This window comes from Acinonyx jubatus, chromosome E1 (genome assembly GCF_027475565.1).
Source record: "Acinonyx jubatus isolate Ajub_Pintada_27869175 chromosome E1, VMU_Ajub_asm_v1.0, whole genome shotgun sequence".
Lineage (NCBI taxonomy): Eukaryota > Metazoa > Chordata > Mammalia > Carnivora > Felidae > Acinonyx > Acinonyx jubatus.
Window position 1 is genome coordinate 38,918,304 of NC_069397.1, and position 18,813 is coordinate 38,937,116.

General features: G+C 41.3%; 1 protein-coding gene and 1 long non-coding RNA gene across 9 annotated transcripts in view; one reads left to right on the forward strand and one right to left on the reverse strand.

The window, feature by feature from the left end:
- LOC106989270 (uncharacterized) overlaps positions 1-18,813 on the forward strand; it is a 149,278-nt gene that overhangs the window by 90,525 nt on the left and 39,940 nt on the right. The window lies entirely within an intron of this gene.
- Positions 2,355-18,781, reverse strand: KRT23 (keratin 23). The gene is made up of 8 exons (XM_015087742.3): positions 18,309-18,781; positions 11,506-11,588; positions 10,222-10,378; positions 9,006-9,167; positions 8,796-8,918; positions 5,606-5,826; positions 4,148-4,179; positions 2,355-2,742 (listed from the first exon to the last, which is right to left on the reverse strand). Exons 1-8 carry the CDS (start codon positions 18,702-18,704, stop codon positions 2,648-2,650), a joined length of 1,269 nt encoding a protein of 422 aa, XP_014943228.2. The 5' UTR covers positions 18,705-18,781; the 3' UTR covers positions 2,355-2,647.

Sequence of the window (18,813 nt, forward strand, 5' to 3'; positions counted from 1 at the left end):
CAGAACTGTGAGAAATAAATTTCTGTTGTTTGTAAGCCATCCAGTCTATGTATACTTATAGCTACTTGAATGGACTAAGGCAAGAGCAATGATTTCTTTATTAATAGGGTACCCAACCACCCCCAATTGAGGGGTTTCCTGGGCAAACTGGGATAAATTTGTCACCTTAATTGATACAGTAAAAATTAATAAGACTTTAAGGATGTTTTAACCTCTTGAATGAAAAATTATTCATATGTTATGATTTCCTGTTACCAAATCATATATAAATTAGGAGAGTAAATGGAAGATTAGTGATTATTTTCTGAGCCTAGTGTTGTAACTTTCCCTTCAGCTTGTCATATTTTTTGAATATTCTTCAAAAGATTTTGCTAACAGTAGTCAAACTTCACCTTGAGAAAAAAATATATATTTAATGCATACTTTACATATATATACACATATATATATATATTTAATGCATACTTTGAGAAAGAGATAATGTCTAAAATTGCAGAGTGTTTTGGTGCTAAAATGGAAAAAAATCATTTTTAGGTCTGTCTTGACAGTCTAGTACCCTATTAACATATGAATAGTACCCTATTTCATAGTAAAATGAAATCGAAAAAGAGAAATAATAAAGTCTAATATGAGTCCGTTCTTGTCCCCCAAACATCGAATGTCTCCACAGACAAATACTGTGCAAAGAAAACTCATTGACAGTATTAGTGTACCGGTTATTTTTGAGATTCTTTGATGTAATCACATAGTAAAGATAAAGTTATAATTTTACTTCAGAGAATTAGTGTATTTCAGTTAAACCAATAAACATTTTTGTAATAATGTGATCATCCCAGGTTCCTTTTGTCTAATTTCAGATTGTTAGGGGTTGGTTTTCCATTATTTGGACATTAAGAATAAGAAACACCAATTATTGTTTAAAGGGAAGACCAGTTCAGTTTTAACAGATGCCTCGTTCAGGAAACATCAAAAGCAATCCTTTCCGAGAAAGTATTAAAACACAGAGAAAAAAACATACGGGGCATTGCCGATGCGGTAGATGACAGTGGAACTACTTCATACCACTTTTAGTTTAACAAGTGTTAGTTAACTTTGGTTAACAGTCGAGAGAGCTAGATTTAGACCAGCAACAATCCAGTGAGTGTTTGAGTAAATGCCTTTATTGTCCTGGGTCTCAGTTTATTTGTCTGTTAATGGGGAGAGTTTGACTAGCCTGTGCTTGTGATCCCTTAAATTGTGAATATCCTGGAATTGTTAATTCCATGGACAGCATTCCGGTAACACCTTAGCAGATATATGGATTTCTGCCTTCCTTTTCTCCAGCACTGCTCCTCTGTACCAGTCTTGGAACAATGGCTCACACTGCTACAATTTGAGAAAAAAAAGCATCTTTTTGAGAGGACAGAGGGGCCTAGTCTTTGTGCATCAGCCCATACTCCACCTCAACATAATAACCTGGACCCTAACATTTGCATTTCAGGTCTTAGACAAGTCATTTCCCCTTTTAGGGTCTTAGTGCCTGTTTGTAATGAGGATTTTTTTTTTCTGAATTCCCTTTTCTTTTTCTTAAATATATTTTTTAGGGGTGCCTGGGTGGCTCAGTCGGTTAAGCGTCCGACTTCAGCTCAGGTCATGATCTCGCGGTCTGTGAGTTCGAGCCCCGCGTCAGGCTCTGTGCTGACAGCTCAGAGCCTGGAGCCTGCTTCAGATTCTGTGTCTCCCTCTCTCTCTGACCCTCCCTGTTCATGTGGTGCCTCTCTCTGTCTCAAAAATAAATAAACATTAAAAAAATTAAATATATTTTTTAAAGTTTTTATTTATTTATTTTTGAGAGAGAGAGAAACAGTGGGGGAGGAGCAGAGAGAGAAGGGGACAGAGGATCTGAAGCGGGCTCTGTGTGGACAGCAGAGAGCTCTACCAGGGGTTGAACGCATGAACTGATGAGATCGTGACCTGAGCGGAAGGCAGATGCTTAATGGACTGAGCCACCCAGGTGCCCCTGACTTCCCTTTTCTAGCTTTAACTTTCTTTTAGGCCCTTAAGGTTATGTAGGTATGCCTGTATGTGAGACAGAATACCGTTTGGTCATCTTACATTCTCAGCGAGGCTTTCTTAGGCCTCCCTTTCTCTGTTTTCCCCCTTCTGCTGGCAGAGGTGTGGAGAGCCTCATGAGCCACATCTTTCCCTTGGTTGCATATCTGCAAGGTAACAATTCTGCCCAGTGTTTGGCTGCTGCAGACATGTTCAAAGCATTAAGCTCTGTTTCTTTCATGGACAATACCCAGAGAATCCCTTGTTAGGATGAGACATTGATATAACAATGACATAAATATGATGTGACATAAACAAAGACATGATGCACCAGGTGTAAAGTTTTATTGGCTACAAAACAGATACACAGTGATGGCAATCTGAAGACTGTAGTAGTAAAGTAGACCTTTATGCTCATGAATTCATACTGTGATTCAGAAAGTGCGGCAGTATATTAAGGTTGTTATGGAATGTCTGGTGACATTGTTCCAGAGGGGGAAAAAGTTTCTGAGATTGAAAACTCCAAGAATACCTCTTAGGACTCACCCATCATGTCTGGGCAAAGATTTCTATTGGGGAAAAGTAGCCCTTACAATAGGCAGAAACTTTTTTGGCTTTATGCATACTTTTGGATCTCATTCACTTGAGAAAGAATTATTCTTCCGTTGACGCTCTCCTGTGTGATGGCCTTGATCTTTGGAGCTGCAGATGCTGAAGGGAAAAGGCAATGAAGAGGTCACTATCATGCTCCTGCCACCATCTGAAATACTTATTTTTATTTCCCTGCTCTTAGTACCTGAAACTTCTCCATCCCTTCCAACATAATCTCTGAGCAATATGGCAGGTTCTGCTAGGGGGAAGAGATCTCACCAAGGAAGGTTTTTCATCTCACCCTCCAGGAAACAAGGGTGTGTGAATAGTGTCATCTTCTAGGGGCCAAGACCTTCATCCTAGGCATGACTGATACAGAATCTAGTCCCTGACTACACATCCTGGAGGAGGTCTTCCTGCTTTTGTTCCACTTGTACCACAGATTCTATGAGCTAACAGCGCATTAAATGCCATTCTGAGCACCTCATTTAAAGATCTAGAAAGCATGAGGGATGGATGAGAAGCCAGGGCTGTTTATCATGCCCACTGTTTTCAAAGTTATGATTTATTTGAATATGTGCTTTGTTGACACAGCAGGAAACTGATTCTAGACCAAAGGGAAGACTTGAAATTAATAGAGACGTGGGGAGACCTTTGTTAAAAATCAAACCTCTCCAACAATAGATTGTGCCACTCCATCAAGTAATGAGTTCCCTGTCCCTGGACATGGTAAGGAGAGGCTGAAGGACCATCTGTCAATATCTTGCAAAGAGGTAGAAGTTACACAAGCTGCCCATGATGGTGCCCAGAACCCTGACTCTCTGAATCTCTAAGACCTTAGAACACTTTTACCACAAACTGATCAGAAAAGTGCTGCTCGTCCCAGATGGGGGCTTCTTAGAACTTTTCTGTGAGATGTTACAGGCAATCTGAGAAAATAGGGCTCCCAGGTCAAAGATATTTGGCAACACCGAGTTAAGCCAAGTAAAATTTTTGTTGTTTCTTTCTCTTTCCTATTTTCTTCCCCACAGCAGTATCTGTTCCATGTTTAACTTACTGAAATGCATGGCTGTTCATCAAGAGGATAGTGGTATATGGTATTCTCAACCATTTCTGTCCATGGAACACATCTTTCATAATATGCAACAAGTTTCACGGAACACTAGTGTTCAACAGAATATAGTTTGGGAAATTATGTGAAATCATTTTCTCTTAATTTCCTAGGAGTTTAGTAAACAGACTCCATAACTTAACAGAGATGTAATAATGTGAATGATCATTGCTATCTACTTTATTGCTGGCAGAGACCTTGCATATATATTATTGAAGACAATACTGACAGATCCCTGTTTTCCTGTTATCTACTTTAAGTTCATTCAAAAATTCCTGGACATTTGGAAGTAAAATAAAAATTGAACACAAGATATTTGGGAGTACAGTAAAGATTATGACTACTAGAGAATTAATAAACATGCTGATTAATTTTTAAAAAGAAAATTCAAATGATGAAAAGACTTTTTTTTACCTTTCACACTTGACTTTGATTCTTCCATCGTCCTATAAAAATGATAAGAGTTACGGCTCATTTTAGCGTTAGCAACAATCATAAAAACTCCTCAAGGTGAACTAACTTCCTTTGCCTGCCTATAAATTCATAGCTCTTTAATGAGGATAATTGTCCAAGCTCTGTAGTCTCAAGGTCATGAGTTCATGGGCAAACCTTCCTGGATCCAGAAGAAAGTGAGTATGGCCTCACATGGACCCTAGGGTCAAGACAAGTCTATCAAACCACCTCCATCGTTTCAGTTGGCTGCAGGATTTGCCTCGACTGAGATCCTTTCCAGGGTCTGGGTTTGAAGCTTAGAACTGTTTTTCAGACTGTTCAAGATTTGGTCTATGTATTTTTATTTATTTTATTTTCTGGAGTTTACTTAAGCAATCTCTATATCCAGAGTGGGGCTCGAACTTATGACCCCGAGATCAAGAGCCACATGCTTTACCAAGAGAGCCAGCTGGGCCCCCCTATTTATGTATTTAAAAATTTTTCTGGGACTCCTGGGTGGCTCAGTTAGTTAAGTGTCCAACTCTTGATTTCGGCTCAGGTCATGAACTCACAGTTCATGAGTTCAAGCCCTGTGTTGGACTCTGTGCTGACATTGTAGAATCTGCTTGGGATTCTCTCTCTCCCTCTCTCTCTCTGTCCCTCCCCTATTCGTGCTCTCTCTCTCTCTCTCAAAATTAATAAATAAACATTAAAAAAATTTCTCATCCTTTCTCTTGGGTCATAGAATGTATGTGCCCTTTTTTTTCTGAACAATTATTGTCATTTCCTAAATTGGTTGGAAATATTGGATTGAAGAATCTAGACTTCTCAATCTCTTATGAATCTTTTCCTGCTGTCAGGTTAAAATATTCCACCAACCTTCCTTTTTTTTTTTTTCCAGAACCAAAATTGTATACATTTCCAGTGGGAAACACTATAGTCAAGCCTTCCTAGTTGTTTCTTTTTTTTCTTTCTAAGTTTATTTATTTTGAGAGAGAGTAAGAGCGAGAGAGACAGAGAGAGGGAGGGACAGAGAGAGAGGAAGAGAGAATCCCAAACGGACTCTGCAGTCAGCACAGAGCCCCACGAGGGGCTCGATCTCATGAACCATGAGATCATGATCTGAGCCAAAATCATGAGTCAGATGCTTAGCTTACTGAGCCACCCAGTTGCCCCCTTAGTTGTTTCTTTCTAGAGATCTTAATATATTAATTTTAACGATGGACCTTAAATCTTAGTGTCTTGGGAGTAATAGCTGATTGATTCACATATGCTACTTAGATACAACCTGATGTTAAATATCCAGAAGAAATTCATCACAAACCTTTCTTTCTCTGGAGTGATGCTCGCTAACAGGCATAACAGGTATGAGGTATATGAATGCACACACAGAAACTCAGTGCCCTTTTCGTCCTCCTCCCCAGCCGGCCTTTGCCTTACCCCTCGCTCTCTCCCTCCAGGAGCTGGTGGTAGGTGGCGATTTCCTTCTCCAGGTGGGTCTTGATGCCCAGGAGGACCTTGTATTCATTGTTCTGCCGCTCCAGGTCATGGCGTAGCTGTGTCAGTTCATCCTCATAGTGGGAGATGACGTATTGCATGTCCCGGAGCTGGCAGGAGTACCGGGACTGGGTCTCTGACAGCATGTTCTCTAAAGCAGATTTCTGAAAGAGGAAACGAGGTTTCTTGTACTAACTGACCGATGACTTGATAGATTGAACAACGTGTGCTGGTTGAGTAGTTAGAACACACCGACCACTCTGCTAGGTGTCTTGGTGGCTGCCGGGGGTGCAAAGGTGGGCAGCTGGCTGACTCCCAGGGTTGGGGCTTGGGCAGTGAGGAGTGGACTAGAGTCAGGACTTCTGAAGCCCATTTTATGGGCATTTCTTTGTGTCAGGGAGCTCTTGGCAACTTTGCCGCATTCCTGTAGCGTTTACTGTATGTGCTGCTCTTTTGCGATTGAGCATATGCCCATTTTATCTCTGGCCTAATCTAAACCTCCTGGGGAAATAGCAACTGGGACCCCTGTCTCTTTGTGTCTTCAGAGAAGGGTTTCAAGTAGGGGTGCCAGATAAAATAGGGGGCACCTCATTATATTTGAATTTCAGACGAGCGACGAGTAATTTTTTAGTACATGTATATCCTAAAAATTGCCTCAATATTGCATGGGATATACTTACACTAAAAAAAAAAAACAAAAAACAAAACAAAACTGTGCTGTGTATCCAAAATTCAAATTTTTTGTTTTTTATTTTTGGGAGAGTGCAAGTCAGGGAGGGGCAGAGAGAGGGGGACAGAGGATCCGAAGAGGGCTCTGCGCTGACAGGCTGACAGCAGTGAGCCGCATGTGGAGCTTGAACTCATGAACCGCGAGATCATGACCTGAGCTAAAGCTGGACACTCAACCAACCGACTGAGCCACCCAGGTGCCCCCTAAATTCAAATTTAATGGGATGTCCTGTATTTTAATTTTGGTCAGTCTGGCAACCATAGTCCCAAGCCATGCTTATTGATGATGACAATGGAAACAGGTTGTCATTTTTGAGGAAGTTTTAAAAGCTGCACATTGAAGTTGCTGCTCTAGGATACAGAGAACTGACTTAAATCCCTGCTCTGTTTGGATTTACCACCCGCTTTTCTGGAGCGCAGAACTTTAATCTTCAGGAGAAATCCCTTACTCTGCTGGATGCTGTCACTTTATCACAGCTGCTAACTTTCAGGGGGGCCCTTCATGCCGCCTGCTCTGCTCCCCTCCCTCTCCTGTTCTCCCAAAGGGCTGCTGCCTTCCCTCTCCTTTCTCTCAGCCCAGGGCCTCACTTCCTATGTTGTTACGGAAACGAAAGCCGTCAGGAGAGGATTCCCACAGGCTCCCACCATTATTTCCGCCCACATACGTGAATCTGCTTCCAGGTTCTCAGTGCCCCCCTGGTACCAGGTTCTCACTCCCCTCCTGGTACCTGGCACGAGCTGTCTGTTCTCCAGTCATTTCAGCCGTTGCCCGCTGTCTTGCATCACCTGTATTTTCCTCTCTACCGGCTTCTTCCCATCTGTCAAATAGAGTAATTTCTCCCATCTTAAAATTGTTCTCTTGACTCCTTATCTGCCTTCAGCTGTCATCCGATTTCTCTGCTCCCCTTCGCCTATAGCAAAGCTCCTTGAAGAATTGTCCATATCTGCTGTTCTAAATTCCTCTTGACCTCCCTCTGAGGGTGAAGGCTGCGCAGTCTGACTCCACTGTTACCCCAATGGCCTCCCCTTCCCTTCCCTCCTCTCTTCTCCTTTTTTCTTCCCTTTGTTCATTTACTACAGCCACATTGGCTTCCCTACTGATCCTCCAACCCGACCCACACACCTGTACATCATGGCTTTCGCAGTTACTGTTCTCTCCCCCTGGAACCCCCTCTCTCTTGCCACACGATGCGCCTTCTTACCACTTCAACTGTCGCCTTAACAGTGAAACCTTTCCTGAGCACCTTGTTTAAAACGGCAGTCCTGCACTCCAGAATGCCTGACCTCGCCCTGCCATGCTTTATTTATTGGCAGCACTTTTTGCCATCTCACATACTACATATTTTGATGATCTGTGCCTTTATTGACTGTCATCCCCACTAGAGTGTCAACTCCCTTATTGTAGAATCCTCAGCACTCAGAACAGTAGCAGATGGTAGAATGAATGAAAATGGATATAAATGTTTTGCTGACCTCACAGGGTTGTTGCGAAATACTGCATGTCTAAATGTTTTGAAAACTATAAAACACTGTAATTATTTCTTTGCTCATTATTATCACCTTGACAGTGTACATTTTAAATGTCTGTTTACTGTCACTTATTCCTAAAACATAACAGTAATTTACCATGTGCATCTGCAACAGAATAAACCAGTGATTTCTCCTCAAGACCAAGGGCAGAGTAGCCCTTGGAAATGATATTGATGAATGATCAGAAGATTTGGATAGGCTACAAAGGTAATCAAATGATAGATTTTATTTAATGAATCTTGAGTGCTTGTGACACTTCACACAAAGCATTTTACTAAAAACCACGAAAATTCTAGAAATGATTTGTATATAAGAATTTATAGTTCACTGGGTGATAAGACATATACATAATGAACAGAGTGGTACTTCGGAGTGAGCCAGGCCTGGATTTGCCACCAATTCATTTTGGCACCAGGATTTCTTTTTATTGGGGTTTCAGGGGGTGGCCTGGTTGCCGAGCGGGGAGAGGGCTGGTAGAGATTATGAGGGCCTCCTAGACCCCCGCACCTGCCCCCAAATACCAGGTGGCTTCACCACTGGCCACTTACTATCTATGTGACCTTGGCCAATTTACTTAACTGTTTGGAACTTTTGTTTTCTCATCTCTAAAATGAGAACACAAAGACCTGCCTGGAAAGGTTAATGTGAGGTTTGATGACAGTTAACATAATGAACCCCCTGACGTACCATGTGGCACATTGTGGACACAGCGGTAAATGATAGCTCTCATTATCATGCTCATCATGAGCAATTTGGATGGAAAATGGGAAGTGAGAGATGTCCCAAGGGAGTTGGGGAGATGAGCCCAGGAGAGAGGTCACGAGAGGTTCTGTTGAAGAGACGGGACCTGACCCAGGATTTTCCTCAGACTCACCCTGCAGCACTGCGCCTGCAGGTCAATCTCCAGGGCCTGGAAAGTGCGCTTCAGCTCATGGATGTCACTTTGGCTACTTGGCACAGCTGCTGGACTGGCCACTTCTTGCGCCATGGCTGCTGACTGCGAGACCAAGCAAAGGGCAGAGGCATTGGCATTGGGACCACATGGAAATGGAACCTTTGGGAAGTCTGAGCCCCTTTTCTTTACCTGCTCTTTATACCAAGTGTCCAACTCTTGATGCTTCTTCTTTATTATAAACTCATATTCCTCTCTCATATCCTCCAGGATCTTAATTAGATCATCTCCTGGAGTTGCATCCACCTTCACATTGACCTTGAAGTCATTTGGCACATGACGTTCTATCATTTCCTGTTTAATAACAGGAAAAAAAAATGAATCGGCTGTGAGAATCAGAAGGCCAGAAGTGTTGATTGGCAGCAGTTAACAGATCTTTTAAAAATTCAGCTTATGTGGTTGTTATTCTTTTATTGGTTTGGTTTGGCTTCTCAGGTATTATTTGTTGATGACAAAACATATATTCTTTTTTCTATTATAACTCCATAAAATAAAAAATAACACTAGATAGGTAATCAAATGGCCTCTGTGATTACTGACTTAATCCCTGGTTGAAAATGTTTCGCAAAGAATTCTGCTTCTGTAGCACATAAAATACTCTTCAGCACACATTCGTGGGTGAAATGATGGCACAATTCAACAGTTGAACATTTCAGTTTGTAGGCTACTGCTTTGGGGAAGCAGTTTAGCAACCCAAAGCCAAAAGGTATAAAGACTTTTAACGTCTTGGCCACGTATTATGATTCCGTAGGGTTGACACCCATAGGATATCATGAAAACCAAGAAACCATAGGAAAAGTTTAATTAAGTCATTGTCTCACCAGCTCTTCATAATTGAGGCCCTTTGATGTTCATAAGCAATTTTGTTTGCCTAAAACGGGGATTGCTTTCCTCATATTGCATCAGAGTCTCAGGGGCTTTAGATGGAATGTAACCTCTTCAAAGTTAGTTACATGGTTCTGGAAATTAAGATTCTTCATTTTTGTCACTAGTTTTATTTACCTTGGTCAGTGGCAGATTCTCTTCATTCTACTGTCCCCCAATTTGCTGTACGTTAGGTCAATGAAGGAAGTTCAACCTCACGCATTTATTCTTACGGTATCATACTAACAAACAAGTCTGGATAATCATTGTATATTAGCAAAATTATTGGCTGATTTATCATCAATTGTGATTTTATTTTGGCTATTGGATCTGACACTGCATAGACAACCTTGAAGCTGGAAAAATTAGATGTTTCTATTCTAGGACTAGCATTCAGATGGTAGGTTTTTCTGTGGCTATTAAGTCATCTGAACGTGCAGATTAAGAGCTGTGCTGGTTACCAGGAGCTCCTAGGGAGTCCTACCTGCTCATGGCGCTTCTTCATGAGAATGAGCTCTTTCCTCATCCCCTCAACCTCCTGTTCCAGATCTGTTGTGACAATGGTCAGATCATCCAAGGTCTTTCGGAGACCTTCAACTTCAATTTCTAAATCTTTCTTGAAGGAGTGTTCATTTTCATACCTTTGGTTGGAAGGAAGAGAAGAATACACCTGTCGTTGGAAGGCTGCGGCCTTGTAAGGATTCACCTTCATTTAGAGGTGAATCTCTTATCCCTCATATGTCTGTTTCATGCAGGTTTTTCTGTGATGGTGACTCAATGTTTGTTTGTTTATTTGTTTTTTAATTAGAGAAGATGAAATAACAAACAGCCATATACCCATCAATTAGATTTAGTAACTCTTAACAATTTGCTTCGTCTATACTCTATTTTGTATTTTAACCTAAACTATAGGTATTATGACATTTCACCTCTAAATACTTAGGAATACATTTAAAAAAATTTTTTAATGTTTATTTCTGAGAGAGAGAGAGAGCACGAGTGGGGGAGGAACAGAGAGAGAGGTAGACACAGAACCCGAAGCAGGCTCCAGGCTCTGAGCTGTCAGCACAGAGCCCAACATGGGGCTTGAACACATGAACCATGAGATCATGACCTAAGTCAAAGTCAGATGCTTAACTGACTGAGCCCACAGGTGTCCCAGGAATACATCTTTTTAAAACAAGAATTTTCATTAAGAATGAAGCTAAATGTTATCTAAGTGATGAGCAGACTCTTAACTATGGAGAACACGTTGATGGTCACCAGAGGGGATTGGGGTGGGGAATGGGGGAAATAGGTGATGGGGATTAAGGAAGACACCTGTTGTGATGAGCACTGGGTGATGTATGGAAGTATTGAACCACTATATTGTATACCCAAAACTAATGTAAAGCTGTATGTTAACTATACTGGAATTAAAATAAGAAAAAAAAATGAAAACAAAAGTTTTCTAAATAAGCATAACATTATCACACCTGCAGAGCTAATAATAGCTCTTTAACATCATCTAATTCTTGGTTCATATTCAAATTTCCCCATGCCCAAAAGTGTATTTTATATCTAGTTTGTTTAAAGTAGGGTCCATTCAAGTATTTGTTATTATGCCTTTTTAATTCTCTTTTAAAGATATTACATGTGGCTAATGGTGAGATAAGTTAATTCCTTTAGAAAACAAAAACAAGATGAACCCCCAAAACAAAACAAAACAAAACAAAACAAAAACAGCACAAATGACAATTCCCCACAATACAGTGAAGAAGGAACTTACTTGAGGCCGAAGTCATCCACCGCCATCCTGGCATTGTCAATGAGAAGAGTGATCTGAGCGTTGGTCTGCTTGCCATCCATGATCTGGAAAACATGCATCAAGAGTCATTTAAGTCAGGGGCTCCTGGGTGGCTCGGTTGGTTAAGCATCTGGCTCTTGATTTCGGCTCCGGTCATGATTTCACAGTTCATGAGTTCGAGTCCCACACAGAGCCTGCTTGGGATTCTCTCTCCCTCTCTCTCTGCCCCTCCCCTGCTCACTCTGTCTGTCTCTCTCAAAATAAATTAAAAAAAAAAAAGAGGCTTTTAAATCAGACACCTCCCGTGGGAGAGTTGCGTTTCCACCCTGTACTTTCTGGGTATATGATTTGTTAGCATAGATGATTTCTTTTTCTGGCATTGGAACAACAAATAATTAAATCAATAAATACTGAACACTTACAAGGTACAAAGCATCAGAATGATTTTAAAGTAAGAATATGGCCCGCAGCCCCTTCGCTTTTTTTTACTTCCCTTTTTTTACACTGAGTTTGAGAGGCTAAAATTGAGGCCGCTGTTGGAAAAATGACATTGGAAAGGGAAGAAGAGTCACTTCAAAGTGCCTTCTAACTTGCTAGTGCTGCAAACATACCTTTAGTGTTTTGTTTCAGCTCATCCACATCTGAAGATGTTAAAAGAGGTTTAAGTTCCAATCCTGCCTTATTGTGAATATTAGGTTGGCTCCCTTAAAGTGCATTAGTTATTTTAGATGAACATAATTCTTCCTTGTGGTAGCATTCATGTTTCAGATCACTGAGCGAAGTACCAAAATTATCACTGGTATATGTTTGTCAAACTAATTTTAAATGAATTTTGTAATAGTCATCACATGCCACAATTATTTTTTGTCCAAAGTGGTGATAGCCATGCCCATAACTTTTAGGTATGCATACGTGTTTGTAAGCTCTTCTATGATGAGAGTGCCCCAATTGTATCTATTAAAATATTGACTGAAATAACTTTTTAGCAGCTTAATAAACTTCAGCTGTGTTAAGGCCTCTAGTTAAGACTTTCACTAGATGTTCATATACTTTTTAACATTAAATAAAAACTGCTGTTGAAAGTTCCTACCCGAGCAGTTGTGTGTACGTGTATGATTTGTAAATTCTTCTAGGTAGTGGTGACTGGGGAAGTATTGCACATTTGATGTATGTCACCATCTTTAGGAAAATTGGGGAGACGATGTCTCAATGTCAAAAGTATAATACTACTTTTGTACCAAGTATTGTGCTGAACTAGGAACTGGAGGTTTTCTTTTAACTTCCTATTACTCACCATTGGCATGAACTCAGGCCAGTCACACTGTCCCTTGGGTTTCAGTTTCATTGTCTGTTAAATAAGGAGTTTGTACTAGAACCAGTTGACCTTAGAGGTCCTAGCTCTAAACTTCTGTGATATAGTTGGAGACAGAAAATTCTGTGACATTCCCATCGTATTTAAACAGATAATTCCTTTATTTAGAAAAGATTTCCTTAGGATAAAGTCATACCTTAATACAAAGACACCTTTTAAAAATCTGATCCTATTCAAAGCTCCACTGGTTGCTTGGAATTTGGCATCATGAATGCACAACAGCAAGATTCAGAGGTGGTGATAACACTCCTGAGTCTGGAACTCAAAAAGCAGGGTCTGGGGTCCCGCCCTATCACCTGCTAGCTGAGTGAGCTTGCCAAGTATCAGTTTCTTCATCCATAAAATGGCAATAATAATCAAAGTAGCCACTTTATCAAAGAGTTATGAGGATTAGATTGGAAGCAATTAAATAAAATAATGTCATGACATACTTAGCATATTCTGGGCATACTGTAGACACTGAAAGATTAGTTGAAAGTAAATTAATTTAGAAAAATTTGAAGTGTTTAATTTTTTTTTTATGAAAGAGCTTTTGAGAAGACATCCAGATGGCCAATAGACACACGAAAAAATGCTCTACATCACTCATCATCAGGGAAACGCAAATCAAAACCACATTAAGATAATACCTCACACCAGTCAGAATTGGCTAGCATCAAAAAGACAAGATATAATAAGTGTTGGAGCGGATGTGGGGAAAAGGGAACCTTCGTGCACTGTGAGTGGGAATGTAAATTAGTACAGACACAGTGGAAAACAGTATGGAGGTTCCTCAAAAATTAGAAATAGAAATGCCATATGACCCAGTAATTCCACTTCTGGATATTTACCTGAAAAAAATAAAACAAAGAAACACTAATTTGAAAAGATGTATGCACCTCCGTGTTCATTGCAGCATTATTTATAATAGCCGAGAACCAACGTAAGTGTCCATCAATAGATGAATGGATACAGAAGATGTGCTAGATATATACAATGGAATGCTACTGAACAATAAAAAGAATGATATCCTCTGTGATGACATGGGTGGACCTAGAGGATATATGCTAGGTGAAATAAGTCAGACAGAAAAATACCATAGAAATAAGAAGTCAAATACCGTATGATTTCACTTACATAGGGAATCTAAAAGACAATAAATAAAGAAATAAAGAATAAAGAAAACAAACAGAAATGGACTCGTAAATGCAGGGAACCAACTCTGCACTTGTACTCCAGAGGAGGGGCGGAGGGGAGTGGGTGAAGTAGGCAAACGGGATTAAGAGATACAAACTTCCAGTTGTAAAATAAATAAGTCATGGGGATGAAAAGTACAGCATAAGGAATATAGTTAAAAAGGAAAGAAAGAAAGAAAAAAGTTGGCACTTTCGTAACTAGAGCCAATGTCTGTGCTGGATAAAGGCCAGGTTCTGTATGTTTTGAGATGCATCCCCAAAGTTCTGTTGTTTGTGGTGGGAGATAGCCAGGCTCCTGCCTTGCCCAACTTCTTTCTTCCAGTGGATTCCAAGTGGTACTCTGACTACTTCCTTTGCTCCAAAGAAGGATTCTGTAGATATTTCCTGGTCTCCCCTCTGTAAGTGCTGCTTAGGGACTCTCATACCAATCAATGCTTTTCCTTCCAGGCTCTTTACTCCTTGTGCTATGCTATCTAAGCTCATAGGAAATGAAAAGCAGCTCCATCCACAAGGGCCTGGGGACCCTGGTTACTGAGGTGACAGGATCATCAGAGACATCCAGAGAAACCAAACACTATTCCCCCCCATGGAATCAGAAAATCCAAAATGCTGTCTGGGGGCTTATTTGGCTTTTCTGGGTTAAACTGATGCTTTATCTGTTGCAACCCCCACATCAAGAGTCTGATTCCCCCAGCCAGCATCCTTCTCAGAGTACATGAATGGTGACTTCTGAAGTGCACTTGATCTAGAGCTTGCTTGTTTGTTTGTTTGTTTGTTTGTTTGTTTAAATGTATTTATTTAAATTCAAGTTGGTTAACATACAGTGTAGTATTGGTTTCAGGAGTTGAACCCAGTGATTCATCGCTTACATATGAAACCCAGTGCTCATCTCAGCAAGTGCTCTCCTCAATGCCCATCCCCCATTGAGCCCACCCCCCCCACCCCTCACCCAACAGCCCTCCAGCAACCCTCAGTTTGTTCTCTATATTTAAGAGTCTCTTATGGTTTGCCTCCCTCTCTGTTTTTATCTTATTTTTCCTTCCATAGAGCACATTTAAATATCAAAACCACTTCCCCAGTTCAGGCTTACTTGATGCAATTTTATGATACAGCCACTCTTTCTGAGACATCCTTCACGGTGATGAATGGATGATGAGGACGGATTGAGAAATAATATGTGAAGCGTAGGTTTTGCATTGTGTGTTGTAGTTAATCACCTGGATCCTCCCCCAAGGCTCTGAGTTCATTCTTTTAAAAGGATCTAGTTGGTGTATTAATACAGCATTGCTGCTCCAGGGTGTGTAATCTCGTCCCAGGAAGAGGAAAATAGAATTTTTGATTGTAAACCACAGTACCAAATAGAGTACTATTGAGAGCCTTTCTAAAATACACATATCCTTATGGCTATATCTGACTCGGTGTTTCAAGAGGGTTGGATTAATTTTTGAGTTCATTTTTAAAAGACTTTTTTAAAAAATTGTTTTTAGTGTTTATTTTTGAGAGAGAGAGAGAGAGAGCGCGCGCGCGCGCACAAGTGGGGGAGGGGCAGAGAGGGAGAGAGGCACAGAACCTGAAGCAGGCTCCAGGCTCTGAGCTGTCAGCACAGAGCCCGACACAGGGATCGAACTCGTGAGTGGTAAGATCATGACCTGAGCTGAAGTCAGATGCTTAACCGACTGAGCCACCCAGGCACCTCTGAAAGGCTTTGTGAGTAACATTTAAGACTCCTGAGGTGGGGACGGGAAGAGTACCATATCTATTGATAGCATTTCATCAAGGCCTGGGAAGGGGTCAGCCCTGGTTGTTGTGGGTTGTTGTATCTTTGGGTCTCTCTTTTCTCGCCTGCAGTCAGGGGAGATTGGGACAGATAGAACAACCTCAACGTCAAAGAGTTGTTTTCTTCAAACATGAAAAAAATACAACTGAAGTAAGAAATCCAGAAAAGAGTGGAATTCAAACCTGAATTTAATTTGTAACCCAGAATTTCAAAGTCAGAACCCAGGATCCTGGGCCACCTGGAGAGTGGGCAAGCCACCTGCTCCTTTTCTCAATCCTGTTCCAAAGAATTTGGGCAACCACGCAGTCTCAGTCTCCTCATCTATAAATTGGGGGTGAAAATACCTGCTTCACAAAATGAGATAATGTGTATGACATGTGTTGTATGATTAACAATGCCATTGTAATGCATTATCTTTATTAACAAGCAGTACCATTTTTGTATTACATAGGCAAGGTGAGCACCATGCTGTATGAAAACTGTGAGGCCATTAGAAACAGATCTGGGTTAGAATTCGACCTCTGCCTCTCGCTGGTGGCTTTTCGTGTCTGCTTCACTACTCTGAGCCTGTCTTTTTACAGCGTCATTGTAAGAATTGAATCAGGTACTATCGAATGTTTCCATCAGTGCAGAGAGCTCTCAGATAGTGCTGATATGTGTATTAAAATATCCAACACAGCGGCTGGCAAATAATAAGCGCTCAATACGTGTTTTCCTCCCTCTTTCCTGTTCCCTCCTCCTCTCTACTATCAGTGAATTATTTGACTAGGTCTGACCTCACATTTCTTTTGGGAGTTATGTTCTCAACTGTCCATTTGCAAAAATCTTCTATATTCTCCATTCTAAAACCAAAGCAGCTTTTATTAGTTAAAAAAAATATATGATGAGGTTTGTTGAGTCACCTTGTTTTTTTTCTAAAGACAACCATGTACTATATAGTTAAGGTAATTACACAGTCAGTTATTAGGTTGATTATTCAATAATTAGGGTTCATTATGAGGACAGATTTATATTATCTTGATTGGTCTTTCTTACATTCAAGTAAGGATGACCAAAGGTTGAAAAATAACACTGAATAATATTGGAAACCTTGATGCCCTTTCTAGGATGTGCTAAATTATGATCTTTTGGGGAATTTTCTGGGACTGCTTTACATAAGAGGGAAGTTATATAGCTTTAAAAAATTATCTTATGGGATACCTGGGTGGCTCAATCGGTTAAACGTCTGACTGTTGGTTTCAGTTCAGGTCATGATCTCACGGTTTTGTGGGTTTGAGCCCTATGTCGGGCTCTGTGCTGGCAGTGCGGAGCCTGCTTGGGATTCTCCCTCTCTCCCCCTCTCTCTGCCCCTCCCACACTTGCGCTCTCTCTGTCTCTCTCTCTCAAAAAAAAAAAAATCCACTTAAAATCTTATGAGGTAACTGGATTCCCTCTACTTCTAACCAATGTTATGAGACATCCCAGAAGGTATAAGCCTAGCTTTTTATTTAAAAAAAAAATTTTTTTTAACATTTATTTATTTTTGACACAGAGAGAGACAGAGCATGAACGGGGGAGGGTCAGAGAGAGGGAGACACAGAATCCGAAGCAGGTTCCAGGCCCTGAGCTGTCAGCACAGAGCCCGACGCAGGGCTCGAACTCACGGACCGCGAGATCATGACCTGAGCCGAAGTCAGATGCCCAACCGACTGAGCCACCCAGGTGCCCCAAGCCTAGCTTTTTAAATGTCTGATTGAATTTTTTTTTTAAAGAAGTCTCCATTACCCATCCTACTGTAAGATTCCAAAAATTATGCTCATTTTATTCTTATTTTTCTTTTTTCCTTTCCAATATACATATTTTTATTATGAATATAATGCAAATAAATTAATTGGGTAATTAATTATTCTTATTTTTCAAGCAATATGCCCTTTTCAGAACTGTAAGCAATAAGGACTCAGAGCTTTTAGCAGCTCACAAGAGGAAATATCCAGGGATGTCAGAATAATGTACCGGCTAGTGGAGTGACAGCTTTTAGGTGTGATCTCCAAAATAACGTAACTCAGCTTTTCTTTCTGTGGGTCATCACTCTGTCACCAGGACTTTTGTGGTGGGACAGAACTGATGTAGTGAGAAAGTAAATGCTGTCCTGTGCCTTGTGCACTGAGCGTGAAGGAAGAATACCAGCCCTTATCATTACTATAACATTGCTGGATCATAACTGATACTGGACAGTAGCTGGTTGCCTTTTGGCATTTTTTTGGATTCTCTGCATAATTTGTGTATAGAAGATGAAATAGACAGAACAGAGTTTCCCGGGTCCAAAAGGGATAGTAAAAAAATATCCTCAAATACCTTTGTTCACAATGACTTTAAGCTGTTTTGCCATATTCCTGGAAATTGTCTTTTGTACCTATTTCTCCTTCCACGGCTCTCTGGAAACACAGCCCTTCTCGAGTTCCAGGGTCACCCAGGATCTTACCTGCTCCTGCAGGTGGCTGATGTTTTCCTCATACTGGGAGTAATTTTGCTTACTGCCAGGATCTCTCTGCTCATGCCACTTCAGGATGCGACTCTCGAGCTGCTCGTTGGCCTCCTCCAGGGCACGTACCTTCTCCAGGTAGGAGGCCAGGCGGTCATTGAGGTTCTGCATCATCTCCTTCCCATTCCTGCCTGGGAGGGAATTGCCTCTTCTGGATCCCCAAGACCCTCCAGGAGGCAGGCAGCTTGGCGAGCTGAAGGAAAGGGAGACACGGACGCCCCCGGCACCCCCGTGGACACTGGGAGCCCGAGGGAAGCTCCCCAGCTGGCCCCAGCTGCCTCCTGTGCCATGGAAGGAGCCTGAGAGGGTCTGGCTAAAGTTGTGGCTGGAGATCATGGTCCCATCTGTGTTTGGTGCAGGGCTGGGCTCTGCTCCGCTCCCTGGCGCTGCAGAACTGAGCCGCCCCAGACTGCTCCGGATGGTTTTATGCCCTTTGCTGTGGGAG

Excerpts from the sequence above, each read along its gene's own strand:
- KRT23 (XM_015087742.3), bottom strand. The coding sequence starts at position 18,704 with ATGATCTCCAGCCACAACTTTAGCCAGACCCTCTCAGGCTCCTTCCAT. Across the intron at positions 11,589-18,308 it reads TCAGCCACCTGCAGGAGCAG|ATCATGGATGGCAAGCAGAC; the intron begins GTAAGATCCTGG and ends CATGTTTTCCAG. Across the intron at positions 2,743-4,147 it reads ATCAAAGTCAAGTGTGAAAG|CATCTGCAGCTCCAAAGATC; the intron begins GTAAAAAAAAGT and ends TTTTCCCTTCAG.